The sequence below is a fragment of the Genypterus blacodes genome, unplaced genomic scaffold, assembly GCF_046128005.1.
Source record: "Genypterus blacodes isolate CSIRO-AG114 ecotype Tasmania unplaced genomic scaffold, CSIRO-AGI_Gbla_v1 ptg000028l_1, whole genome shotgun sequence".
Taxonomy (NCBI): domain Eukaryota; kingdom Metazoa; phylum Chordata; class Actinopteri; order Ophidiiformes; family Ophidiidae; genus Genypterus; species Genypterus blacodes.
Genome location: NW_027466841.1, coordinates 3,343,601 through 3,371,588, shown reverse-complemented (window position 1 = coordinate 3,371,588; position 27,988 = coordinate 3,343,601). Strand labels below are relative to the sequence as shown.

Below are 27,988 nucleotides of genomic sequence, written 5' to 3'. Positions count from 1 at the left end.
AGTATTTCCTCGTCTTAGCTTTCGGGAGACTTTTGTCTGTCTCATTATCTCCGTCTCTCTCTGCCTTTCTTTTCATCCCTGTTAAGTATTTTTCCATTGTGTCTTCTGTGCTGGCTGCGGCTCTGTGGTGTGTGCGTGCGCGCATGCTGGCGCAGAAAAACACCACAACATAGGAGCTAATACGTGCATGCTCTAATAATGAGAGTAAATGGCACACTACAGGTAGGCGTGAAAGCGCCACTGCCACCCATCGTACGGCAATGAAAAAGCAAACGGTAGTTTCGCCGTGCATGTTCCCTGGCATTTCACCGCGCCCCCCTATTTGAGAAGCACTGGTTTAAGGTGAAGATATTTACATATATTTATACAGTTTAATAACTTTGATCTCACCAGAGAGCATGAACTGATAGGCATTGTCCGAGATGGAGAAGATGTGGGGTGGAGCCTCAATCTTCTTCTTGCATACACAGAAAGCCACTTATAGGGATTCATGACAACACAGAACAACCTAGGGTAGGTCTGTAAATGACATAAACAGAGTGTGAATATTCTGATATCCAACTTTCCTGATGCAAATTATATTAGTAAATGGCAAACTTACATAGATCATCCATGATGAAAAACACTCTTTGAGGTTATACAGCACAGATGCCTCGTTGAGATGGGTCATCATGACCATGTCCTACATTTTATCGAACTTTGGAGGGTTTCTGGGAAAGACTTCATCCTCTGCTACAGTAACTGTACGGTTTTCAAGCGGGATTTGAACACTTCTACAGAACCTGCCTCTTTAACCAGTGCAGGAAGTGCGTTCCAGAGCACGGTACGAAAATGCTCTATTTCCAGAGGTCTTCGTCTTGACCTTCGGAATGACAAGCAGTCCTGCCTACTGAGATCTTAAAGATCGTGCGGGAATGTACTTGGAAATAAGGTTAGAAAGATTCACAGGAGCTAGGCCTTGTATCTTACAAGTAAGAAGTAAAACCTTAAAGTCGGACCTGGCACTGACAGGAAGTGTAGCGACGCTAGAACTGGTGTATTATGGTCAAATCTACGGGTTTTTGTTAGTAGTCTTGCTGCAGTGTTTTGAACAAGCTGCAGATTCTTAAGGGCACAGGAGTTCAAACCAGAGAAGAGAACATTACAGTAATTCAGGAATTAGGAATGTGAAACACTTTATTTATGAGATTTTATGATTTTTTAACTTGACTTAAATGCTCTAGATAAGAAACTCTTGCAAGACTTCACTTACGTTTATAGATGCTTGTAAAACTGTTAAATTATAGCAGTGTTAAATCTGTTTGTACATTTTAGTTAAGATAATAGCTGAGTTGGTCTTATAAGTATATATAAGTGAACTAAACAAAAATATAAACGCAACACATGGCAATTTTGAGAAAGTGATTGAATTCAAAGGTAATAAACGTAATTCAGTCAACTGAAATAGATTCATTAATCATACACAATGCCATATAGCTCCCTGCCAACTGTTTTGTAAAGCTGAAACTGATTCGTTGCTAAAGACGAGAGCTTTTATGGTGGGCTTTTTGCAGTTTCCTAGAGACAGAGATAGTTTTGAGATAGGCCAAGCAGCACAGGCTTAAATCAGTGCCCCTAGATCCTGAATTTTGTCGCAAATTTTTCAATGTTTCTTTCATTGACAGGATTATTTAATTCCTACAAAACTTAAATTCACAACACTTTGTTTTTGACAATTGTGTGATGGACAAGATGGATCAAGTTCCAAACAGAAACCACCTTCTAGAGTGGCCAAAGCAATGTGAATGTCCACTCTGTTTAAAAGGAGATGAGTCGTATAAGTATTGTGTTATGCAGGGCGATTGATGACTTTCTTGAAACAAATATAACAGTTTACTACACTTCTCTGGGAAACACTTCAGCCATAACAACAGGGGAAATCATATCAAATTTTTGATTGCTGAATAAGGTTAGAAGACAAAAACATGAATAGCTCAGCAACTCTCTTATTGAGAGAAAATGTATTCAACATTCCCATCCACTAGGTTATATATAGAAAGGCTGGAGCTACAGTCAAGTAATCTAATGGTAAGATTACTTGGCTTGGGCTTGTGCATGAAAATGGAGAAAAAGCAGGCTCTCTTGGAGTACAATCTTTCAGATCGTATTTATAGTCTTCAGAATTCCGTGTGGACACATTGGATATACTAGAACCTTCTCTGGCTATAAATATAATTTTTCTGAAAGTGAATGTATATGTCCAATTCTATCTTAAAATATGTGGGCATCAATGTTTCTCATGCCTTATCAGGCCCAGTGATCTCCTATTTTAATAAACAAAACATTCCCTAATATGTTTGCGATGATCCATTTCCCATTTTAACCTCAGTAGAGCATGAGTCTAAAGTTCCTCTCAACTAGGCCATTTACTGCCACTGTTCATCTTTCCTTCCTGTGAACAGCGTCATCCTCATTAGACAGCCTTGACTTGGCTGTGTTGCAAATTTAGTCGTTTTTTTTCAAATAGTGGTAATACTGTGTATTTCCTGATTACTTTGATGGAAAAGGATGAGTATCAGGTGATCATTGTTGTGAACGGACCATCTCAGTTTTGTGTTGTGCAGCTCAAGACACATTTTTACAGAGGAAACAAAATAGATTGGACAGAAAAGTTAAGTAAGCATTTATTGCAGTTACAATTGTACAAATGAATTTTAACAGCTTGTTCATTTTATGACTGCTGTCAAAGGTATCAGTCCAGTATTCATCCTTTATTCAGCAGATTCAGACTGAAAAAAAGAAGGAAGAATTGGTATGCACAGTTGTCAGCACCATACAGTATACAAAATAGTAATTAAATTGGCCCATGCAATATTTTTTTGAAATGTTTTGTCACATAAATAATTACCTTTCCAACATCACGGCTCTTGGCTCTCATCTTGTTGACCTGGGACTCAGCAATGTCAGCGCGCTCCTGAGCTTCCTCCAGCTCATGCTGGGCCTTCCTGTGCTTCGACATGTGACTGTTGGCCTGCTCCTCCTGTGAAGGATTTAGAAGTTACATATCCAAGGTGTTTATGGTGATATTATTACATCTTCTTCTATAAATGTCACGTGAATATACTGTATTTAACTTACAGCCTCCTCAGCCTGTCTCTTGTAAGCTTTGACTTTAAGCTGCAGCTTGTCTACTAGGTCCTGGAGTCTGGTCACGTTCTTCTTATCCTCCTCGGTCTATACAGATAAAGGATTGTTACCTATGTGGCACATAGACAGAATTAAAGGAAAATACAGATTGAACAGAACTTGCCTGATAGGTCAGCTCTTTGACTCTTCTCTCATATTTGCGGACTCCTTTAATAGCATCAGCTCCACGCCTCTGCTCAGCTTCAACTTCAGATTCCAGCTCACGCACCTGTACAAATGAACAATTTTTACAGAGACAAAGAGTCAAAATCAGAACACATTCCACACATTCAGTGTCAGATATTCCCCCTGAATATCACAACCATTCATAAATTGTGAGCATGTGTGTAGTATATATATTTCATACCCTGGACTCCAGTTTCTGGAGCTGCTTCTTGCCACCCTTCATGGCCAGGTTCTCAGCCTCATCCAGACGGTGCTGCAGGTCCTTGACTGTGACCTCCAGGTTCTTCTTCATCCTCTCCAGATGAGCACTGGTGTCCTGCTCCTTCTTCAGCTCCTCAGCCATCATGGCAGCCTGAAATGATGAAAGGTTATATAAATTATTAATACTTTGGAACAAAAGATTGAAATCTGAAGGGTTGTAACTGTTAACTGTGAGTCTAAACGCACATCAGTGATGGCCTTTTTGGCTTTCTCCTCAGCATTTCTTGCTTCCTGAACAGTGTCATCCACTTCACCCTGGACTTGGATAAAGTCAGCCTCCAGCTTTTTCTTGGTGTTCATAAGACTGGTGTTCTGAGTATTAAAGAAAAAAAACATATTTAAAATCATGATCTGTATCATTTTCAAGTATTAACCTGAAACCAACTGAACACAAACCTGAGAGTGAAGCAGTCCCACACGCTCACTCGCATCAACCAGCTCCTGCTCAGCCACTTTGCGTCCTCTCTCTGTCTGCTCCAAAGCGGCTCTCAGCTCCTCGATTTCAGCCAGCATCAGACCATTTCTGCGCTCTACCATGGCAACCTGCTCCTTCATGTCTTCATGCCCTCTGACAGCATCATCAAGGTGCAATTGGGCATCCTGGCAACGAAAAAATTAGAAAGGGTTCACTTTTGTCTAGGATTCTGCAATTTCTTCTTTAGACGTTGCTGCAGAACTCACCTTGAGCTGTCCCTGGACGTTCCTCAGTTGTTTCTGGGCCTCAGCAGCCTGCCTGTTAGCATGACTGAGCTGAATCTCCATCTCATTCAGGTCTCCCTCCATCTTCTTCTTGATTCTCAGAGCATCATTCCTGCTCCTGACCTCAGAGTCAAGACTGTTCTGCATGGAGTCGATCACCCTCTGGCTGTTCCTCTTGACCTGCTCCATCTCCTCATCTTTCTCTGCCAGCTTCCTGTCAACCTCACCTTTGATCTGGTTGAGCTCCAGCTGAACACGGAGAATCTTGGCCTCCTCATGCTCCAGTGTACCCTTTAATAATTAAACAATCGTGTAATTAAAAGAATTGACTATTGCAAGAATGAATATTGATTGCATATAAACATGCATCATAATTCTGCTCGTTGTAAATGTCTTACTTCGGCTTCCTCCAGAGCTGTTTGGATTTCAGTTTTTTCTGATTCCACTGTCTTCTTGGCCTTCTCTAGCTCATGGATGCTCTTTCCAGTTTCACCTATCTGCTCAGTCAGGTCAGAGATCTCCTCTGCGAGAGACAACAAGGATATTTCCTTAAAGTCTTTATTCTTGGGCTATAACAAAAAATTAATACATTTAAAGCATAGGCAAGCATACGCTGCAGGTTCTTGTTCTCTCTCTTCATGGTCTCCAGGTGATCCAGAGCCTCCTCATAAGAGTTCTTCATCTTGAACAGTTCAGTACTGAGTGAGCGAGCCTCCTTCTGGGCTCCTTCCAGCTCTGCCTGGCCCTCCTCATACTTTTGTTTCCATTCTGCCAGGACCTACAGTACAAAATAATTATTATTACCAACATATATTTACATTTCCTGTTGGTTATGCAGGGGTGAGGTGGATAGAAGTCCTTGCAGGTACTACTACCACAACACCCTTTTTACCTTGTCAAAGCTCCTCTGCTTCTTGTCAAGGTTGGCAGCCAGACCATTTGCTCTCTCCACGTCAATCATAAGGTCCTCCACCTCACCCTGTAGCCTCTGCTTGGTCTTCTCCAAAGAGGCACACTTGGAGTTCACAGCCTCAATGGATTCCTCAGCCTCCTGCAAACGCTGTGCAAGCTTCTTCCTGAAGAGCAAATGGTGGGTGTTAGTTTGGTATTGTGCAGTAATGTTCTGGTTAACCCTGAAATCTTATGTGCTTACTTGGACTCCTCCAGCTCCTCAGTGCGCTGGATAGCATCAGTCTCATATTTGCTTCTCCACTGAGCCACCTCACTGTTGGCCTTGGACATTCCTCTCTGCAGCTCAGCCTTTGCCTCCTGCTCCTCCTCAAACTGCTCTCTGAGCAGGTCACAGTCATGGCGAGCTGACTGAACAGCATGGGCCAGGGCATTCTTGGCCTATTAAGTGTAACATTACATTTTTTTTTAAATAACTACACTAAACAAACTGAAAAAACATCTTGAAGTTTTACCAGTGAAACAACTAATGAGATCAAAAATAATAATTGTAATATATACCTTCACTTCCTCCTCAACGTGCCTCTTGAGCTCCTCAATCTGCTGAGTGAATGCCTGCTTGCCCCTGGTCAGCTGGGAAACAAGAGCTTCTTTCTCCTCAAGCTGGCGAGAAAACTCACCTGAATGACCAGAGGTGAAAATGTTCAATGTATTAAATCGAAGATTGTATGGAGGTTGAAATGAAGATAAATCTTTCTTTCAGGTGGTTTACCATTCTCTGTCAGGAGCTTTGCCTTATGTGCATTTATGTCATTAAGCTGACGGAAGGCCTCATCATGTTTGGACTTCAGCTCACTCAGCTGGTCTTCGAGAGTTCTGCACATTTTCTCCAAGTTGCCCTGTAAAAATATATTTCAAATGAGCAATACAATAAGTAAAAACGACGAACGAAAAACGAAAAAAGCTGTAGGTAAATCAGTCTTTGCCATGCATTATTTTTTGTTTTTTGATTTTCATAAAAGATTTGAGGGTGTATTCAAATTTAAATGAATTCCATCTCCCAGACAGGCAGGTTTCTTTTGGTGTGATGACCTTTTTTTACAACTTTCCTTTGAGTTGGTGGACTGAATTTTCGTATTGAAACACACTATGTGTTCATTTTCTGTTGTGAGAACTTCCCATGAATTTTACTTAGTGAAAAGTGAAAGAGAGGCCTTATCTCAAAATAATCGAAATTAAGATTGCGTTCATCTCAAATCTCATCCAAACTAACAACTGTGTCATTAAATGACTGCATACCTTTGCTTTTGCAACAGCCTCCATGTTGCTGGAGAGATCATCAATCTCCATCTTGTACTCGCTCTTCTCCTTCTCCAGCTTCTGTTTTACACGCTGGAGGTTGTCGATCTGCTCTCCCAGCTCTGCAACACTGTCGGCCTGCTTCTTGCGGAGAGCTGCTGCAGTAGCTTCATGCTGCAGGGTGGACTCTTCAAGGTCACGACGCAGCTTCTGGAATTCAGCCTCGCGCTTCTTGCTCATCTCAATCTGAGCAGCTGTGGCCCCACCAGCTTCTTCAAGCCTCTCACTGATCTCCTCAAGTTCCCTGGAGAGGTCAGCTCTCTGCTTCTCCACCTTAGCCCGAGCAGCACGCTCAGCCTCAATCTCTTCCTCCAGCTCCTCAATGCGAGCCTAAATGTGTATCGTAGAAATATCAGCAATATTTATTGAATTGAATGACTTGTTTTCATTTTACCAAGTCTAGTTTGCATTAATGTTATGTTACCTGAAGTTCCTTAATCTTTTTCTGAAGTTGAGCACCAAGAGACTGTTCATCCTCAATCTTGCTGAGGAGCTGGCTGATCTCAAAGTCCTTCCTTTATGGGGTGAGCAAGAAAGTTTTTAGCTGTTAGAGAATCAATACTTACGATTCATTATGGGGATATTAAAATGTAAAGACAGAACATAAAACATTACTTCTTGATTTTCTCGTCAGATTGCTGTTTGTCGTTCTCAAGATCCATTATGGATTCCTGGGCCAGTTTCAGATCTCCCTCAAGCTTCCTCTTGGCTCTCTCAAGGTCCATGCGGAGCTTCTTCTCTTGCTCCAGGGATCCCTCAAGCTTTGAATGATAAAAATTCATTTTAGTTTGTTTTGGGCATTTAAAATGCAATGCTAAGAAACCAATTGTGTAATAAAATGAATAAATAAAATAGAATATCAAAGGAATTGGCTTCTCACATCGTCCACTTGCTGTTCCAGCTTTGTCTTGGCCTTGGTCAGAGTGTTGACTTTGTCCTCCTCTGCCTGGAGATCGTCCAGTGTCTGCTGGTGGGCCTCCTGAAGGGCTTTCTTCTCCTTGGTCAACTTGGCAATAGACTCATCTTGAGATGCCATCTCCTCTGTGAGGTTTTTCACCTAGTGGTGGCAGGTAACTATTAACACCCTTTTAAATAGTTTATTTTTGAATATGGTCAAGTGAACAGAATGTTAAGTCAGAGTAAACTTCACCTTGTTTTCAGTGGCATGTTTCTCCTTCTCCACTTTGGCCAAGGTGAGCTCTAAGTCGTCAATGTCTTTCTTCAGCTCAGAACATTCATCCTCCAGCTTCCTCTTTTTGGCTGTCAGCTCAGCATTGATTTCCTCCTCATCCTCCAGTCTCTCAGTTGTCTCTTTGAGCTTTGCCTCAAACTGGATCTTGCTCTTAATGAGCCCCTCACACCTTTCCTCAGCATCAGAGAGGTTATCACCTTCCTATAGTTGAAACATACAAATTCAATTTAATATTTGGTTGAATTAAACAGACGCAAGCTGTTTACGTCATGAATTGTCTGGGATCATGTTTGTTGCCTTACTGCAATTGAGAAACACAGCCAATGAAAGGATAGTTCTCTCACACATTTTTCCTACTGAAATAATGTGTATGGAGACCTGACTGACTATAATCAATGAAATTCACTTCTAAATATTAATTGGACTCACAGAGGCCACTTGCAGTTGCAGGTCATTCTTTTCCTGCAGCAGAGAAACCATCTTCTCCTCCAGTTCCTTCTTCTTGGCCAAGGCTGTAGCGAGGTCTGTTTTCATCTTCTCATAGTTCTCTTTCATGTTCTGCAGTTCCTTCTCAGTCTCAGCACTCTGCAGGAGAGGTTTGATCTTGAAGTAAAGTTTCAGCCATGGCCAGTTTTTCACATTCATGAATGAGCGGACGTTGTATTGGATGGAGAAGATAGATTCTCTGTAAAATCAGACAAAACAGGTATTTTTTGCTGCAATGTGATTTTATGGAACCAAAAGTCAAGCAAACATTGATTTCAAGGTTTAGTTGCATTTAGAGAGCATAATATATCAAATCATTTTACCTCCTTTCCATCATCTTAACAAACTCCTTCCTCATGACGTAACCTCTGCAGAGAGCTTGAGTCATGGTCACCAGTGAAGCCAGTTTCTCATCTCTCATCTCCTCCAGAGTACCCAGAAGACCAGCTTTGAAGAACACCTGTGTTTTTGAGAAAAAGAAATTACTCATCAGTCCATTTAAAAAGCAACACTACGGTCCACTGATCTACTGATGTCGTCCATAAAATAACCTTAGTGTGTCCAAACTTGTACTGAGTGTGATCCACATCAATGGAGCCCAGTAGCTTCTCTGAAGCTTTCTTATTGTCAATGAACTGTCCCTCAGGGATGACGCTGGCATTCAATACTTTGTATCTGAATGGAAGAAAATGATCACATTTATTAATAAGCATGGCTGCTGCTTTGTAAGCGTATCCTATCCGGATATTGTTAACTTGACTTGAATTGAAATCACCTCTGTTTGAAGTCAGCATAGAGGATTCTGCTGGGGAAGCCCTTTCTGCAGATTCTGATACCTTCCAACACACCGTTACACCTCAGCTGGTGGATGACCAGGAAGTTCTCCATAAGACCTGGATCATGCAAACAAATTACATTAGCATAGAATTTTTGTGATTATAATGTGACAGGCTGTGGAATCGAGGAGTATGCTCTTGTTACCTTGTGTCTTTGATTCATTTGGGATCAGGCAACGCACAAAATGAGGGTGGGTGCTCCTCAAATTGGTCATCAGCTTGCCCAAGTTCTCCTGTGGATCATTAGTAATCATTGAAGGAAGATCCAGCCATCAGCTGGTCAATCTGTTTCTCTACATATGAATTAATACATACTCTGAAAAGAGCAGAGACAGTCTGGAAGGAACCACCCTTCTTCTTGCCACCCTTCTTTGCACCACCACCAGCCTCGGCTTTGAAAAACATACATGTACAGTTACACAACTGCAACTAAATACTTCTTTGTTACCTTCTGAGTTAATCTTCATATGGAAGCTGAAACATTTTGTTTAGTTACATTAACATGAATGGAGTATACATGTAGCATACATTAATACATCACTCATTATCTAGACCTAGTCTAGATGGACTCTTACCTTCAGCTCCGTGTGTTGCATAAAGCATGGCAAGCAGTTTATTAGAAGCCTTCTGGTAAAGCTGAACAACTGAGTCGTTCAGAGGGTCCTTGTTCTTGTCCAGCCAGCCACCGATGTTGTAGTCCACTGTGCCAGCATAATGAACCAGGGAAAAGTGAGCTTCAGCCTTGCCCTTTCCAGGCTTTGGCTTCTCAAAGGCCTTGTTCTTTCCAAGATGCTGATCGTGCAGCTTGTTCTTGAAGGTTGTGTCAGAGGCCTTGGGGAACATGCACTCCTCTTCAAGGATGGAGAAGATACCCAATGGCTGATGAAAATCAAAATGTATGTGAATATTTTCATCATTAGCACCAAAATGAAGAAGTCAGTTGGATCAGGGAATCTGCTCACCTTCTCAATCAGTTCAATGCAGGCAGCCAAGTCCATACCAAAGTCAATGAACTCCCATTCAATGCCCTCTTTCTTATATTCCTCTTGCTCCAGCACAAACATGGTGTGATTGAAGAACTGTTGCAGTTTCTCATTGGTGAAGTTGATGCAGAGTTGCTCCAAGCTGTTGAACTACAATTATAAAAGTATTAATTAGTTGCCAAATAAACATTGTCAATGTACTTTATGATGTAACACATGTTATTCGTAACACTCACATCAAAGATCTCAAATCCAGCGATATCCAGCACACCAATGAAGAACTGTCGGGGCTGCTTTGTGTCCAACATCTCATTGATACGGATGACCATCCACAAGAACATTTTCTCATAGATAGACTTACAGAGAGCTGAGACAGAATTGTTGACCTGGAAACAGGAACTTTAGAATGAGATTTTCTTTTCTGGATAGCACTGTCATTTTTGACATGGTTACTTTTCTAACTTTAAAACTTTTGTCTTTCTTTCATTACCTGTGGGACGGTCTGACCTTTGGTCACCATCTCATTTCCGACCTTTACTCTGGGATAACACAGAGCTTTCAGCATGTCAGCCGAGTTCAGGCCCAAAAGATAGGCGATTTTGTCAGGCACTTGTAGAAACAAAAGATATAATTACACACGTTGACATTTACACTTAGTGTAATACGCAGCACGTGGTAGAAATGGTGTTTGTTAATAAATATTTGATCAATTCACCCTCATTGCCATCAGGCTCAGCCTGCTCCTCGCGCTGCTTCTGCTTGAATTTCATGCTACCATGATGTATCACAGCACCAGTCAGTTTGTAGATGCCCAGCTTCTCCTCAGCATTGAAGCCCAGGATGTCAATTGCAGTCTATAGTAAACATCAAAGCATATAACATATATAGGCAACACATGAAAAATACATTTTGAAAACCTAACTATTGATATCTTACATCAGTTGCAATGAACTCCTCCACATCATCAATGCTCTTGACAGTGATTTCACCCTGACTGATCATTGGGTAGTCATAGGGGTTGGTGGTGATCAGAAGAGCCTCTGAAACAGAATCAAACAAATACATGAGATTTTTCTCTTATTTTGTATGATATTGCTTCAATTTCAACGTTCAAAATCTGTAGTGATGTACCCAGGAGCGCAGGTTGGTGGCCAGTCATCAGCTGATAGAAGATATGGTAGCTCCTCTCAGCAGACAACTGGAAGGTGACACGGGACTTCTCCAGCAGGTCTAAGAAATCAATTTTGTACAATTATTGCATTTCAACACAAGGGTTTTGCTGTCTCCAAGCATAGATTCTATCTCTGATGACTGTACTCACCGTAATTCGTACATTTCAATAACAAACTTGTGTCTGCATTAAACTGTTTCTAACCCAATCATATATTGTTTCCCAGTTAGTTCTTCCCTAAAGAGATTGAATGCACTAAAATTCCCACTGTAAACCATTGTCATGCCTGCTTTTTCCTGTAACCATAGAATAACGCAACATAATAATACCCATGACTTGAAGTTTTCTTCAAAATCACACATCTACCATGTTAATTCATTTAATTAATTTCTAGAAATATTTGAAAAGGAATTGTAGTGCAGAACACTGAACTTATTCTATGATTGACACTTACATGTTTCAATATCAGCTGAGGAAAGCTTGCCACTAGTGCCAAAGTGGATCCTGATGAATTTACCCTAGATAGCAAGAGCAGTATTAAGACCACTCTGAGAAAATAGGAAAAACAAATCTCAAGATGGTTCTGATTGTGATCACTTACAAAACGAGAGGAGTTGTCATTCCTCACTGTCTTGGCATTTCCATAAGACTCCAGCAGAGGGTTGGCCGCAACAATTTGGTCCTCAAGAGAGCCCTGGAAGAAAACATTCCAGTGGCTGAACTCCAAAGGGCAAGAAGCTTTGCGGCAAAACTTAAGAAACAGAAGTCATTTTACCTGGATTTTGCTAGCACCCACTGGCGCATCTGTTTTCTTTGCTCCCAGTGCTGCAATTGTTGCAAAGTACTGGATGACACGCTTGGTGTTGACAGTCTTTCCAGCACCGGATTCACCACTATGGGTGTAGAGAAGCATTTTGTAGGTTTTTCTGCTTCAACGTCATGTCAGGTTTGTAAACATTTTACACACACTTTTTTGCTATACTCACGTGATCAGGACAGACTGGTTCTCACGATCTGAAATAAGAACATGCATACTTGTGACTTTTTTAGTTGCTTCAGTAGCTTCAGTAGTTTAAGTTTACTATTGTGTACATGTATGCACTTGTATAACTTTGATCTCACCAGTGAGCATGAACTGATAGGCATTGTCAGAGATGGAGAAGATGTGGGGTGGTGCCTCAATCCTCTTCTTGCCTCTGTATGCCCCCACAACCTCACGATCATACACGGGAAGCCACTTGTAGGGATTTACGACAACGCAAAACAACCCAGAGTAGGTCTGTAGAGGAAATAAACTGAGAGTGAATAATCTGATATACAAATTTCCTCATGCATTTTATCAGTAAAATAAAAACTTACATAGATCATCCATGATGAGAAACGCTCTTTGAGGTTATACAACACAGATGGCTCGTTGAGATGGGTCATCATGGCCATGTCCTCCATCTTATCGAACTTTGGAGGGTTCCTGGCAAAGATTTCATCTTCCTTCACTGTGACTGTCTGAATAGGAAACAGAGTTAAGAACGTTATTTCAAATGAAGGGTCTTCAGTTTCATGTCATTGTTTTTCAGGATAACTGCAGGACAGTCTGCATTGGACAGTTGCATCAATAAGGGCTGTCTGAATGAAAAACACCCCAAACCTTAATTCAATGATTGTCCAAGAATAGATGAGAATGAATTAAGTTTTGTTATTGTAGTAAAAAAAATAAATTATTCAACCTACCCCCAGTCCCCCATCCATGTCAACAGTGACTTTGCCACCGTCTTTTTTGGTGAGTTTTCCCTTGACATAGAGTTCTTCTTTGTGAACCACAAAGAAGGCGGTTTTGGCATCAAATGGAGCAGTTTGAGCCTCAATCCTCTCCTTCTCAGTCTTACGGAGATATATGGATGCAGGGCCATAGGCCGCCATCTCCGCGTCTGTGCTCATGATGGCACTTTAGTGGAGACTGAAAATATGAAGAGATGATTGCAATTGAGTTCATGTTTTTTTTCATAGGGACAGATGCATTAAATAGAGAATTGCACAACAGTTATCAGATGCAATGCATCACAAATTAGCTCCCTTTATTGAAAGGGACGTCTGGCCACGACAGGTATTCCTGTATGATACTTTACTATTTCCTGCAGTGGTATTCCTATTGGACAATCCATAGATCACTAACGGTCACACCATGTCGCAGAGAGACTGAGGAACCTGCCCATGCAAACGCTTGCGTATAAGATTGGTATTTGCAAATGCAATATAGTTGCAAAGCTTAGTATGTTCAGGTCTCCCATGTGAGACAATGGTTTGATCTTATTGGCCTTTTGCCCAATATTTTTCTGTCTGGCACGATTGTTCAACCTCATAGGGGTTTAGTCACTGATGAACTGTGACCATGAGGTAAAGTAAAATCATATCAGTGCAAATATATTTTGGCTGCATAAATGTTAGACTAGTCTCTGATTGGTTTAAATGTGTGCCAGCTAACTGTTACAGTTCTATTAATTCAAAGTTACCACTATTATTTTGTCATTTCTGGCAGCCTTCCACATCGTAATATGAATTTGCCATTTGAAGTAAAATATTCACCTTACTGGTCCAGACAGAAAAGCAGTGGTATCTTCTGTGTACCCTGGATGCTACATTTCAAACAAAAAGCAAACACACATGTTCACATATAAAACATGAATAACAATTGTCCAAAAACCATAACAAAGACTTACAGTGAGCATTAAATATTTGACTGCACTCACCTGTGTTGGATGCCTGTCTGTTGCAGCAGAAGCAGAGCTGCTGCTTTTATAGCCTGCCAGTATGCCTGCTCTGCAAAAGTGCACTGCTCACTTTGGTCATGTATGCAAGCGACCTTGTTGCATGTTAATGATATTCTCAGTGATCAGAAAGCACTTTATAGAAACACTATTTGCATTTTTGATAGAAATATGAAATTACCATTTGAGCTAAATATGTTTCCTAAAATAGATAATAAACTCCATGTTTGTGAGATAAAGTTAAATAAATAGTATGAACTTAAATTTATAAAATATTACACTGTTAAATGTTTTTTTTCAAGTTTAAAATGTATTTTTTTACATGACACTGTTGAAATATTTGAATTTACGGTTACTTTTCATTTCAAAGATGCTTTGAAAATAGCACTTTCATGATATAAATGAAACATTGAGTTAGATTTTTGTGAAGACTAAATATGTAGTATCATTTGTCTTATTACTATGGAATACGCTGGCAATGTTCACTGTCTACTCAGTATTAAATAGCAAGAGTGCACTGTTAATGATATGTTCCAATAGATACGTTGACAGATTTTATGATAGGTAGACATTACCCACTAATTTTATATTGCACTACAGACTCAGTTTTGTTGTTGGACAACTGTCACATATGATAAGGGGTGTATTTGTAGGACACACATGTCTCAGATAGTGAAACAAAATGTATGCACCTGATATGTATATTAAATGTCAGGGGTTCGTACTCCTCCCTGTAATGCAATATAGGAAGAGTTGTCAGTTCAGATGATGAGACCAAAAATATCTTACATGCATATGGTTATATACTAAACAGAGGTTGGGTATAGGCATAGCAATACCTAAATTGGCAAGTGAATTTGGGTGGGCACATGACACGCATGCACGCACGCATGCACGCACATGTGCGTGCGTGCGTGCGCGCGCACTCACACACACACACACACACACACACACACACACACACACACACACACACACACACACACACTTTGTCTTGGTGCATTTACCAATAATGAAACAATTTTATACATGTACATACTTTAGGCTTGAACATACTGTAGGCTTATACGCATATTTTATATTTATATGAACAACAGAGTTGCCACTTCTCAGATTTTTCAGACACACCATCTTGCCTGGTAGCATTCTGGCTAAAGTTGTAGCACGAGTCTTTGAAGCAGGTAAAAGAGATTAACTAAAAAAAAGTCAAGTCCTTTGTAATGAAAAATGCTGGAATATATAAAGAGCTGGATATTCAAAGTGATGAGTTTGATCATATTTATTTCCATTTAGCTGTGCTTGTCATTAAGAATTATGTGATCTATGTCTAAGGGTTAACTATGATATAGAGAAGTCTGCTGACACAGAGATAGAGATTTTGATCTCAGGAAGCTTCAACTAAGGTGATCTGTAACTGACAAGATCAAATTCTTCTTCTGTCCATATCGGGGAGGTTTGAATTTCATATGTTGAGTCAGATAGTATGAGTGGACAATGCAAGACAATACAGAGCACTGTGTTGTTGAGTGGAATGTCTTTTAAAGGACAGCAATATTAAGTTCAGAGGTTTTCAGGATCAATGAGTGAGTCAGAGGACTGAATGCATTCTATGTTGTACATCAAGGTTATTGCAGGATGCGATCACTGGACTGGAAGAACTGGAAGAAGTGGAGATTGAATAATCAATATGGGGAAGATGCCACTATCATATCATCTGCAATGTACAGGATGCATGAAGAAGGATGTGCCAAAAGGAGGGGACTCGCCAGGGACCACCAACCAGAAACCACCACAAAGGAGGATATACACCCACGTTTTCAACAGTTTATAATGCAGGTTGATCCAGAGTTAGGGACTCTAGTGCAGAGGTGCAGATAGCTAACTGGTTGCAGTCTGTGGACCACCGAAGCACTTGAGTCCTCAGCTGAGTAATGCCTTGTATCACAACTTTTATCTCATTTACTTAATAAATAGCTTAATTGTGACCTCTCTCAACTTGGAGTCCTTCTTGCTGGCCTGAAGATTCAGAACACAACAAAAGCATAACAATGAAAAGGGAAAAGGGGAGACCCTCTCTAACATGTCTGTACCCTTCATTGCCTAACCTAAATACGATATGATAGCACCTTTATTTATCTCATGGATGAGGAATTCAGTAAAGTCACTGATCATGTAGTTTTAAAAGGAAAGGAAGGTAAGATCAATCTTGTCATTATAATTGTCTGTGCTTCATTACTGTTGTTTTCCACCTAATTCACATACATATCACATATCCTTGTTCTTCTTCCTTTCTTCTTCTTCCTTTCTTCCTTTCTGTGTATCAAAACAATCTCTAAAATATTTCATAACCACATGCTTATTGTCATGTCTGAGGACTCTTCCCCGTGCTTGTAAACACGAGGATCTTGCGCAACGCAGTTATGACTTGTCTGGATTATCTTCAAAACCCTTCAAAAGGATGTGTACTTAAGTGGTAACTCAGCATTGTGACAGATATTTCAGCTTGTCATGTGCGCATTGGTGACAACCCCATGTTGTGCCTTGCAATATGTTAATTCATTTCTCATGTTAACCACAGTAGAGCATGAATCTGACGTTCCTCTAAACTAAGCCATTTACAGCCACTGTCCTTCCTTCTTCATCAGTTTTCATCATGTCTTACGAAGGTTCACCTGTGCCCTTGACTTGGCTGTGTTGCAATGCAAATGTATTGGTTTTGTGTTGTGTAGCTGAAGATAGATCTTTACGGGGGAAACAAAATAGATTGGACAGAATAGTTACAAGTAGGCATTTATTGCAGTTACATTTAAGAAATGAATTCAACAGCTTGTTCACTTTATGACTGCTGTCAAAGGTTTCATCCAGGATTCATGCTTTATTCAGCAGACTCAGGCTAAGAAAAATAAAGGATAGAAAGAAAACAGTTAGTAATGTGCCAGGACAAAAAGGGGAGGAAATTGGTATGCACAGTTGTCAGCACCATACAGTATACAAAATAGTAATTCAATTGGCCCATGCAATATTCTTTGCTAAAATTCTTATCACAAAATTATTACCTTTCCAGAATCACGGCTCTTGGCTCTCATCTTGTTGACCTGGGACTCAGCAATGTCAGCGCGCTCCTGAGCTTCCTCCAGCTCATGCTGGGCCTTCCTGTGCTTCGACATGTGAGTGTTGGCCTGCTCCTCCTGTGAAGGATTTAGAAGTTACATATCCAAGGTGTTTATGGTGATATTATTACATCTTCTTCTATAAATGTCACGTGAATATACTGTATTTAACTTACAGCCTCCTCAGCCTGTCTCTTGTAAGCTTTGACTTTAAGCTGCAGCTTGTCTACTAGGTCCTGGAGTCTGGTCATATTCTTCTTATCCTCCTCGGTCTATAGAGATAAAGGATTGTTACCTATGAGGCACATAGACAGAATAAAAGGAAAATACAGATTGTTTTTAGCAAAGAAGAACTTGCCTGATAGGTCAGCTCTTTGACTCTTCTCTCATATTTGCGGACTCCTTTAATAGCATCAGCTCCACGCCTCTGCTCAGCTTCAACTTCAGATTCCAGCTCACGCACCTGTACAAATGAACAATTTTTACAGAGACAAAGAGTCAAAATCAGAACACATTCCACACATTCAGTGTCAGATATTCCCCCTGAATATCACAACCATTCATAAAGTGTGAACATGTGTGTAGTATATATATTTCATACCCTGGACTCCAGTTTCTGGAGCTGCTTCTTGCCACCCTTCATGGCCAGGTTCTCAGCCTCATCCAGACGGTGCTGCAGGTCCTTGACTGTGACCTCCAGGTTCTTCTTCATCCTCTCCAGATGAGCACTGGTGTCCTGCTCCTTCTTCAGCTCCTCAGCCATCATGGCAGCCTGAAATGATGAAAGGTTATATAAATTATTAATACTTTGGAACAAAAGATTGAAATCTGAAGGGTTGTAACTGTTAACTGTGAGTCTAAACGCACATCAGTGATGGCCTTTTTGGCTTTCTCCTCAGCATTTCTTGCTTCCTGAACAGTGTCATCCACTTCACCCTGGACTTGGATAAGATCAGTCTCCAGCTTTTTCTTGGTGTTCATAAGACTGGTGTTCTGAGTATTAAAGAAAAAAAACATATTTAAAATCATGATCTGTATCATTTTCAAGTATTAACCTGAAACCAACTGAACACAAACCTGAGAGTGAAGCAGTCCCACACGCTCACTTGCATCAACCAGCTCCTGCTCAGCCACTTTGCGTCCTCTCTCTGTCTGCTCCAAAGCTGCTCTCAGCTCCTCGATTTCAGCCAGCATCAGACCATTTCTGCGCTCTACCATGGCAACCTGCTCCTTCATGTCTTCATGCCCTCTGACAGCATCATCAAGGTGCAGTTGGGCATCCTGGCAAAAAATAAATAAGAAAGGTTTCACTTTTGTCTAGGATTTTGCAATTTCTTCTTTAGACGTTGCTGCAAACCTCACCTTGAGCTGTCCCTGGACGTTCCTCAGTTGTTTCTGGGCCTCAGCAGCCTGCCTGTTAGCATGACTGAGCTGAATCTCCATCTCATTCAGGTCTCCCTCCATCTTCTTCTTGATTCTCAGAGCATCATTCCTGCTCCTGACCTCAGAGTCAAGAGTGTTCTGCATGGAGTCGATCACCCTCTGGCTGTTCCTCTTGATCTGCTCCATCTCCTCATCTTTCTCTGCCAGCTTCCTGTCAACCTCACCTTTGATCTGGTTGAGCTCCAACTGAACACGGAGAATCTTGGCCTCCTCATGCTCCAGTGTACCCTTTAATAATTAAACAATCGTGTAATTAAAAGAATATTGACTATTGCAAGAATGAATATTGATGGCATATAAACATGCATCATAATTTTGCTCGTTGTAAATGTCTTACTTCGGCTTCCTCCAGAGCTGTTTGGATTTCAGTTTTTTCTGACTCCACTGTCTTCTTGGCCTTCTCCAGCTCATGGATGCTCTTGCCAGTTTCACCTATCTGCTCAGTCAGGTCAGAGATCTCCTCTGCGAGAGACAACAAGGACATTTCCATAAGTCTTTATTCTTGAGCTATAACAAAAAATTAATACATTTAAAGCATAGGCAAGCATACGCTGCAGGTTCTTGTTTTCTCTCTTCATGGTCTCCAGGTGATCCAGAGCCTCCTCATAAGAGTTCTTCATCTTGAAAAGTTCAGTGCTGAGAGAGCGAGCCTCCTTCTGGGCTCCTTCCAGCTCTGCCTGGCCCTCCTCATACTTTTGTTTCCACTCTGCCAGAACCTACATTACAAAATAATTATTACCAACATATATTTACATTTTTTGTTGTATATGCAGGGGTGAGGTGGATGGAAGTCCTTGCAGGTACTACTACCACAACACCCTTTTACCTTGTCAAAGTTCCTCTGCTTCTTGTCAAGGTTGGCAGCCAGAGCATTAGCTCTCTCCACATCAATCATGAGGTCCTCCACCTCACCCTGTAGCCTCTGCTTAGTCTTCTCCAAAGAGGCACACTTGGAGTTCACAGCCTCAATGGATTCCTCAGCCTCCTGCAAACGCTGTGCAAGCTTCTTCCTGAAGAGCAAATGGTGGGTGTTAGTTTGGTATTGTGCAGTAATGTTCTGGTTAACCCTGAAATCGTATGTGCATACTTGGACTCCTCCAGCTCCTCAGTGCGCTGGACAGCATCAGTCTCATATTTGCTTCTCCACTGAGCCACCTCACTGTTGGCCTTGGACATTCCTCTCTGCAGCTCAGCCTTTGCCTCCTGCTCCTCCTCAAACTGCTCTCTGAGCAGGTCACAGTCATGGCGAGCTGACTGAACAGCATGGGCCAGGGCATTCTTGGCCTATTAAGTGTAACATTACATTTTTTTTTTAAATAACTACACTAAACAAACTGAAAAAACATCTTAAAGCTCTACCATTAAAACAACTAATGAGATCAAAAACACAATAGTAATATATACCTTCACTTCCTCCTCAACGTGCCTTTTGAGCTCCTCAATCTGCTGAGTGAATGCCTGCTTGCCCCTGGTCAGTTGGGAAACAAGAGCTTCTTTCTCCTCAAGCTGGCGAGAAAACTCACCTGAACGATGACAAGTAAATGTGTTATGTTTGTGTTCTTCACCAAAATTATTTCACATTTAACAAATTCATCCCAAATTATATCAGGTTGAATTTTGCCTCTAGATTCATCTTTATATCAGGTGATTTACCATTCTCTGTCAGGAGCTTTGCCTTATGTGCATTTATGTCATTAAGCTGACGGAAGGCCTCATCATGTTTGGACTTCAGCTCACTCAGCTGGTCTTCGAGAGTTCTGCACATTTTCTCCAAGTTGCCCTGTAAAAATATAATTTAAATGAGCAATACAAAGAGTAAAAGCTTTAACAAAATTTCACAAAAAGCTGTGGGTATTTTGATTGTCATACATAATTTCAAGATTTATTCAAATTTAAATTAATTCCATCACAGGCAATTGCTTTGGTGTCATTTCTTTTTCTTTTCCCTTGGGTTGGTGGAACCCTGAATTGTCTAGGCTTTTTCTTAATGAAACACACTACGTATTTATTTATTGTTTGATTTTTTTGCTTTCAAAAGTAATCTGTGTGAAATACACATGCAATTTACTTGTAGTGAAAAATGAAGGTGAGGCCTCATCTCAAAAAATAAAATTGCGTTCATCTCATATAGCATTGAAACTAACTCCTGTGTCATTAAATGACTGCATACCTTTGCTTTTGCAACAGCCTCCATGTTGCTGGAGAGGTCATCAATCTCCATCTTGTACTCGCTCTTCTCCTTCTCCAGCTTCTGTTTGACACGCTGGAGGTTGTCGATCTGTTCTCCCAGCTCTGCAACACTGTCGGCCTGCTTCTTGCGGAGAGCTGCTGCAGTAGCTTCATGCTGCAGGGTGGACTCTTCAAGGTCACGACGCAGCTTCTGGAATTCAGCCTCGCGCTTCTTGTTCATCTCAATCTGAGCAGCTGTGGCTCCACCAGCTTCTTCAAGCCTCTCACTGATCTCCTCAAGTTCCCTGGAGAGGTCAGCTCTCTGCTTCTCCACCTTAGCCCGAGCAGCACGCTCAGCCTCAATCTCTTCCTCCAGCTCCTCAATGCGAGCCTAAAATGTGTATCGTAGAAGTATGAGCAATATCTATTGAATTGAATGACTTGTCTTTATTTTAACAAGTCTAGTTTGCATTAATGTTGTGTTACCTGAAGTTCCTTAATCTTTTTCTGAAGTTGGGCACCAAGAGACTGTTCATCCTCAATCTTGCTGAGGAGCTGGCTGATCTCAAAGTCCTTCCTTTATGGGGTGAGCAAGAAAGTTTTTAGCTGTTAGAGAATCAATACTTACGATTCTAAAGACAGAACATAAAACATTACTTCTTGATTTTCTCGTCAGATTGCTGTTTGTCGTTCTCCAGATCCATTATGGATTCCTGAGCCAGTTTCAGATCTCCCTCAAGCTTCCTCTTGGCTCTCTCAAGGTCCATGCGGAGCTTCTTCTCTTGCTCCAGGGATCCCTCAAGCTTTTGAATGATAAAAATGCATTTTAGTTTGTTTTGGGCATTTAAGAACTAATGCCAAGAAACCAATTGTGTAATAAAATAAATAAATAAAATAGAATATCAAAGGAATTGGCTTCTCACATCGTCCACTTGCTGTTCCAGCTTTGTCTTGGCCTTGGTCAGAGTGTTGACTTTGTCCTCCTCTGCCTGGAGATCGTCCAGTGTCTGCTGGTGGGCCTCCTGAAGGGCTTTCTTCTCCTTGGTCAACTTGGCAATAGACTCATCTTGAGATGCCATCTCCTCTGTGAGGTTTTTCACCTAGTGGTGGCAGGTAACTATTAACACCCTTTTAAATAGTTTATTTTTGAATATGGTCAAGTGAACAGAATGTTAAGTCAGAGTAAACTTCACCTTGTTTTCAGTGGCATGTTTCTCCTTCTCCACTTTGGCCAAGGTGAGCTCTAAGTCGTCAATGTCTTTCTTCAGCTCAGAACATTCATCCTCCAGCTTCCTCTTTTTGGCTGTCAGCTCAGCATTGATTTCCTCCTCATCCTCCAGTCTCTCAGTTGTCTCTTTGAGCTTTGCCTCAAACTGGATCTTGCTCTTAATGAGCCCCTCACACCTTTCCTCAGCATCAGAGAGGTTCTCACCTTCCTATAGTTGAAACATACAAATTCAATTTAATATTTGGTTGAATTAAACAGACGCAAGCTGTTTACGTCATGAATTGTCTGGGATCATGTTTGTTGCCTTACTGCAATTGAGAAACACAGCCAATGAAAGGATAGTTCTCTCACACATTTTTCCTACTGAAATAATGTGTATGGAGACCTGACTGACCATAATCAATGAAATTCACTTCTCAATATTTATTGGACTCACAGAGGCCACTTGCAGTTGCAGGTCATTCTTTTCCTGCAGCAGAGAAACCATCTTCTCCTCCAGTTCCTTCTTCTTGGCCAAGGCTGTAGCGAGGTCTGTTTTCATCTTCTCATAGTTCTCTTTCATGTTCTGCAGTTCCTTCTCAGTCTCAGCACTCTGCAGGAGAGGTTTGATCTTGAAGTAAAGTTTCAGCCATGGCCAGTTTTTCACATTCATGAATGAGCGGACGTTGTATTGGATGGAGAAGATAGATTCTCTGTAAAATCAGACAAAACAGGTATTTTTTGCTGCAATGTGATTTTATGGAACCAAAAGTCAAGCAAACATTGATTTCAAGGTTTAGTTGCATTTAGAGAGCATAATATATCAAATCATTTTACCTCCTTTCCATCATCTTAACAAACTCCTTCCTCATGACGTAACCTCTGCAGAGAGCTTGAGTCATGGTCACCAGTGAAGCCAGTTTCTCATCTCTCATCTCCTCCAGAGTACCCAGAAGACCAGCTTTGAAGAACACCTGTGTTTTTGAGAAAAAGAAATTACTCATCAGTCCATTTAAAAAGCAACACTACGGTCCACTGATCTACTGATGTCATCCATAAAATAACCTTAGTGTGTCCAAACTTGTACTGAGTGTGATCCACATCAACGGAGCCCAGGAGCTTCTCTGAAGCTTTCTTATTGTCAATGAACTGTCCCTCAGGGATGACGCTGGCATTCAATACTTTGTATCTGAATGGAAGAAAATGATCACATTTATTAATAAGCATGGCTGCTGCTTTGTAAGCGTATCCTATCCGGATATTGTTAACTTGACTTGAATTGAAATCACCTCTGTTTGAAGTCAGCATAGAGGATTCTGCTGGGGAAGCCCTTTCTGCAGATTCTGATACCTTCCAACACACCGTTACACCTCAGCTGGTGGATGACCAGGAAGTTCTCCATAAGACCTGGATCATGCAAACAAATTACATTAGCATAGAATTTTTGTGATTATAATGTGACAGGCTGTGGAATCGAGAAGTATGCTCTTGTTACCTTGTGTCTTTGATTCATTTGGGATCAGGCAACGCACAAAATGAGGGTGGGTGCTCCTCAAATTGGTCATCAGCTTGCCCAAGTTCTCCTGTGGATCATTAGTAATCATTGAAGGAAGATCCAGCCATCAGCTGGTCAATCTGTTTCTCTACATATGAATTAATACATACTCTGAAAAGAGCAGAGACAGTCTGGAAGGAACCACCCTTCTTCTTGCCACCCTTCTTTGCACCACCACCAGCCTCGGCTTTGAAAAACATACATGTACAGTCACACAACTGCAACTAAATACTTCTTTGTTACCTTCTGAGTTAATCTTCATATGGAAGCTGAAACATTTTGTTTAGTTACATTAACATGAATGGAGTATACATGTAGCATACATTAATACATCACTCATTATCTAGACCTAGTCTAGATGGACTCTTACCTTCAGCTCCGTGTGTTGCATAAAGCATGGCAAGCAGTTTATTAGAAGCCTTCTGGTAAAGCTGAACAACTGAGTCGTTCAGAGGGTCCTTGTTCTTGTCCAGCCAGCCACCGATGTTGTAGTCCACTGTGCCAGCATAATGAACCAGGGAAAAGTGAGCTTCAGCCTTGCCCTTTCCAGGCTTTGGCTTCTCAAAGGCCTTGTTCTTTCCAAGATGCTGATCGTGCAGCTTGTTCTTGAAGGTTGTGTCAGAGGCCTTGGGGAACATGCACTCCTCTTCAAGGATGGAGAAGATACCCAATGGCTGATGAAAATCAAAATGTATGTGAATATTTTCATCATTAGCACCAAAATGAAGAAGTCAGTTGGATCAGGGAATCTGCTCACCTTCTCAATCAGTTCAATGCAGGCAGCCAAGTCCATACCAAAGTCAATGAACTCCCATTCAATGCCCTCTTTCTTATATTCCTCTTGCTCCAGCACAAACATGGTGTGATTGAAGAACTGTTGCAGTTTCTCATTGGTGAAGTTGATGCAGAGTTGCTCCAAGCTGTTGAACTACAATTATAAAAGTATTAATTAGTTGCCAAATAAACATTGTCAATGTACTTTATGATGTAACACATGTTATTCGTAACACTCACATCAAAGATCTCAAATCCAGCGATATCCAGCACACCAATGAAGAACTGTCGGGGCTGCTTTGTGTCCAACATCTCATTGATACGGATGACCATCCACAAGAACATTTTCTCATAGATAGACTTACAGAGAGCTGAGACAGAATTGTTGACCTGGAAACAGGAACTTTAGAATGAGATTTTCTTTTCTGGATAGCACTGTCATTTTTGACATGGTTACTTTTCTAACTTTAAAACTTTTGTCTTTCTTTCATTACCTGTGGGACGGTCTGACCTTTGGTCACCATCTCATTTCCGACCTTTACTCTGGGATAACACAGAGCTTTCAGCATGTCAGCCGAGTTCAGGCCCAAAAGATAGGCGATTTTGTCAGGCACTTGTAGAAACAAAAGATATAATTACACACGTTGACATTTACACTTAGTGTAATACGCAGCACGTGGTAGAAATGGTGTTTGTTAATAAATATTTGATCAATTCACCCTCATTGCCATCAGGCTCAGCCTGCTCCTCGCGCTGCTTCTGCTTGAATTTCATGCTACCATGATGTATCACAGCACCAGTCAGTTTGTAGATGCCCAGCTTCTCCTCAGCATTGAAGCCCAGGATGTCAATTGCAGTCTATAGTAAACATCAAAGCATATAACATATATAGGCAACACATGAAAAATACATTTTGAAAACCTAACTATTGATATCTTACATCAGTTGCAATGAACTCCTCCACATCATCAATGCTCTTGACAGTGATTTCACCCTGACTGATCATTGGGTAGTCATAGGGGTTGGTGGTGATCAGAAGAGCCTCTGAAACAGAATCAAACAAATACATGAGATTTTTCTCTTATTTTGTATGATATTGCTTCAATTTCAACGTTCAAAATCTGTAGTGATGTACCCAGGAGCGCAGGTTGGTGGCCAGTCATCAGCTGATAGAAGATATGGTAGCTCCTCTCAGCAGACAACTGGAAGGTGACACGGGACTTCTCCAGCAGGTCTAAGAAATCAATTTTGTACAATTATTGCATTTCAACACAAGGGTTTTGCTGTCTCCAAGCATAGATTCTATCTCTGATGACTGTACTCACCGTAATTCGTACATTTCAATAACAAACTTGTGTCTGCATTAAACTGTTTCTAACCCAATCATATATTGTTTCCCAGTTAGTTCTTCCCTAAAGAGATTGAATGCACTAAAATTCCCACTGTAAACCATTGTCATGCCTGCTTTTTCCTGTAACCATAGAATAACGCAACATAATAATACCCATGACTTGAAGTTTTCTTCAAAATCACACATCTACCATGTTAATTCATTTAATTAATTTCTAGAAATATTTGAAAAGGAATTGTAGTGCAGAACACTGAACTTATTCTATGATTGACACTTACATGTTTCAATATCAGCTGAGGAAAGCTTGCCACTAGTGCCAAAGTGGATCCTGATGAATTTACCCTAGATAGCAAGAGCAGTATTAAGACCACTCTGAGAAAATAGGAAAAACAAATCTCAAGATGGTTCTGATTGTGATCACTTACAAAACGAGAGGAGTTGTCATTCCTCACTGTCTTGGCATTTCCATAAGACTCCAGCAGAGGGTTGGCCGCAACAATTTGGTCCTCAAGAGAGCCCTGGAAGAAAACATTCCAGTGGCTGAACTCCAAAGGGCAAGAAGCTTAGCGGCAAAACTTAAGAAACAGAAGTCATTTTACCTGGATTTTGCTAGCACCCACTGGCGCATCTGTTTTCTTTGCTCCCAGTGCTGCAATTGTTGCAAAGTACTGGATGACACGCTTGGTGTTGACAGTCTTTCCAGCACCGGATTCACCACTATGGGTGTAGAGAAGCATTTTGTAGGTTTTTCTGCTTCAACGTCATGTCAGGTTTGTAAACATTTTACACACACTTTTTTGCTATACTCACGTGATCAGGACAGACTGGTTCTCACGATCTGAAATAAAAACATGCATACTTGTGACTTTTTTAGTTGCTTCAGTAGCTTCAGTAGTTTAAGTTTACTATTGTGTACATGTATGCACTTGTATAACTTTGATCTCACCAGTGAGCATGAACTGATAGGCATTGTCAGAGATGGAGAAGATGTGGGGTGGTGCCTCAATCCTCTTCTTGCCTCTGTATGCCCCCACAACCTCACGATCATACACGGGAAGCCACTTGTAGGGATTTACGACAACGCAAAACAACCCAGAGTAGGTCTGTAGAGGAAATAAACTGAGAGTGAATAATCTGATATACAAATTTCCTCATGCATTTTATCAGTAAAATAAAAACTTACATAGATCATCCATGATGAGAAACGCTCTTTGAGGTTATACAACACAGATGGCTCGTTGAGATGGGTCATCATGGCCATGTCCTCCATCTTATCGAACTTTGGAGGGTTCCTGGCAAAGATTTCATCTTCCTTCACTGTGACTGTCTGAATTGGAAACAGAGTTAAGAACGTTATTTCAAATGAAGGGTCTTCAGTTTCATGTCATTGTTTTTCAGGATAACTGCAGGACAGTCTGCATTGGACAGTTGCATCAATAAGGGATGTCTGAATGAAAAACACCCCAAACCTTAATTCAATGATTGTCCATGAATAGATGAGAATGAATTAAGTTTTGTTATTGTAGTTCAAAAAATAAATTATTCAACCTACCCCCAGTCCCCCATCCATGTCAACAGTGACTTTGCCACCTTCGTTTTTGACGAGTTTTCCCTTGACATAGAGTTCTTCTTTGTGAACCACAAAGAAGGCGGTTTTGGCATCAAATGGAGCAGTTTGAGCCTCAATCCTCTCCTTCTCAGTCTTACGGAGATATATGGATGCAGGGCCATAGGCCGCCATCTCCGCGTCTGTGCTCATGATGGCACTTTAGTGGAGACTGAAAGAGTTCAAATATGAAAATATGAAGAGATCATTGCATTTGAATTTATGTTTTTTTTCATAGGGACAGATGCATTAAATAGAGAATTGAACAACAGTTATCAGATGCAATGCATCACAAAATATTTTGGGCTGTTTTGTGTTCAGCAGGCAGTATATTCCATGTGTTAGCTCCCTTTATTGAAAGGGACATCTGGCCAAAAGAGTTATTCCAGTATGATACTTTACATTTCGCGGCAGTGGTATTCCTAGTGGACAACCCATAGATTCCTAATGGTCACACTATCTAGAGAGCCTGAGGAGCCTGCCCAAGCATTAGATACAGATAAGATTGGTATTTGGAAATGCAATATAGTTGTCAAAGCTTAGTATGTTCATGTTTCCCCGGGTGATACAAAGGTGTGATCTTCTTTTCCTACATGATTGTCTGACCTCAAAGGGTTTTAGCCACTGATGAACTGCAACCATTAGGTAACAGTAAAATCACAAGTGCATATATATATTTTGGCTCCATATAATGTTGGACTAGTCTCTGATTGGTTTAAATGTGTATCAGCTGACTTTTATAGTTCTATTAGTTCATAGCTACC

General features: G+C 40.9%; 2 protein-coding genes across 2 annotated transcripts; both read right to left on the bottom strand.

Annotated features, from left to right (window-relative positions):
- Nucleotides 1-2,750: 2,750 nt before the first annotated feature.
- On the bottom strand, nt 2,751-14,355 carry LOC142993333 (myosin heavy chain, fast skeletal muscle-like). Its single transcript, XM_076143956.1, has 39 exons — nt 12,976-14,355; nt 12,607-12,750; nt 12,370-12,526; nt 12,234-12,261; nt 12,023-12,140; nt 11,849-11,941; nt 11,702-11,765; nt 11,208-11,306; nt 11,013-11,116; nt 10,792-10,930; nt 10,567-10,685; nt 10,313-10,462; nt 10,056-10,226; nt 9,669-9,972; nt 9,409-9,485; nt 9,239-9,326; nt 9,033-9,150; nt 8,809-8,932; nt 8,581-8,717; nt 8,201-8,456; nt 7,730-7,972; nt 7,460-7,636; nt 7,195-7,340; nt 7,004-7,094; nt 6,520-6,909; nt 5,993-6,119; nt 5,782-5,900; nt 5,465-5,661; nt 5,204-5,387; nt 4,924-5,089; nt 4,710-4,834; nt 4,294-4,602; nt 4,009-4,212; nt 3,799-3,924; nt 3,533-3,703; nt 3,290-3,394; nt 3,118-3,213; nt 2,888-3,019; nt 2,751-2,768 (listed from the first exon to the last, which is right to left on the bottom strand). Exons 1-39 carry the CDS (start codon nt 13,180-13,182, stop codon nt 2,751-2,753), a joined length of 5,823 nt encoding a protein of 1,940 aa, XP_076000071.1. The 5' UTR covers nt 13,183-14,355.
- A 2,529-nt stretch (nt 14,356-16,884) lies between these two features.
- LOC142993319 (myosin heavy chain, fast skeletal muscle-like) lies at nt 16,885-27,377 on the bottom strand. Its single transcript, XM_076143930.1, has 39 exons — nt 27,171-27,377; nt 26,802-26,945; nt 26,565-26,721; nt 26,429-26,456; nt 26,218-26,335; nt 26,044-26,136; nt 25,897-25,960; nt 25,403-25,501; nt 25,208-25,311; nt 24,987-25,125; nt 24,762-24,880; nt 24,508-24,657; nt 24,251-24,421; nt 23,864-24,167; nt 23,604-23,680; nt 23,434-23,521; nt 23,228-23,345; nt 23,004-23,127; nt 22,776-22,912; nt 22,396-22,651; nt 21,925-22,167; nt 21,655-21,831; nt 21,389-21,534; nt 21,218-21,308; nt 20,733-21,122; nt 20,216-20,342; nt 19,967-20,085; nt 19,650-19,846; nt 19,389-19,572; nt 19,113-19,278; nt 18,900-19,024; nt 18,482-18,790; nt 18,197-18,400; nt 17,987-18,112; nt 17,721-17,891; nt 17,478-17,582; nt 17,296-17,391; nt 17,066-17,197; nt 16,885-16,902 (listed from the first exon to the last, which is right to left on the bottom strand). The coding sequence occupies exons 1-39, from the start codon at nt 27,375-27,377 to the stop codon at nt 16,885-16,887; spliced, it is 5,823 nt and encodes a 1,940-aa protein (XP_076000045.1).
- Between the last annotated feature and the right edge of the window lie 611 nt (nt 27,378-27,988).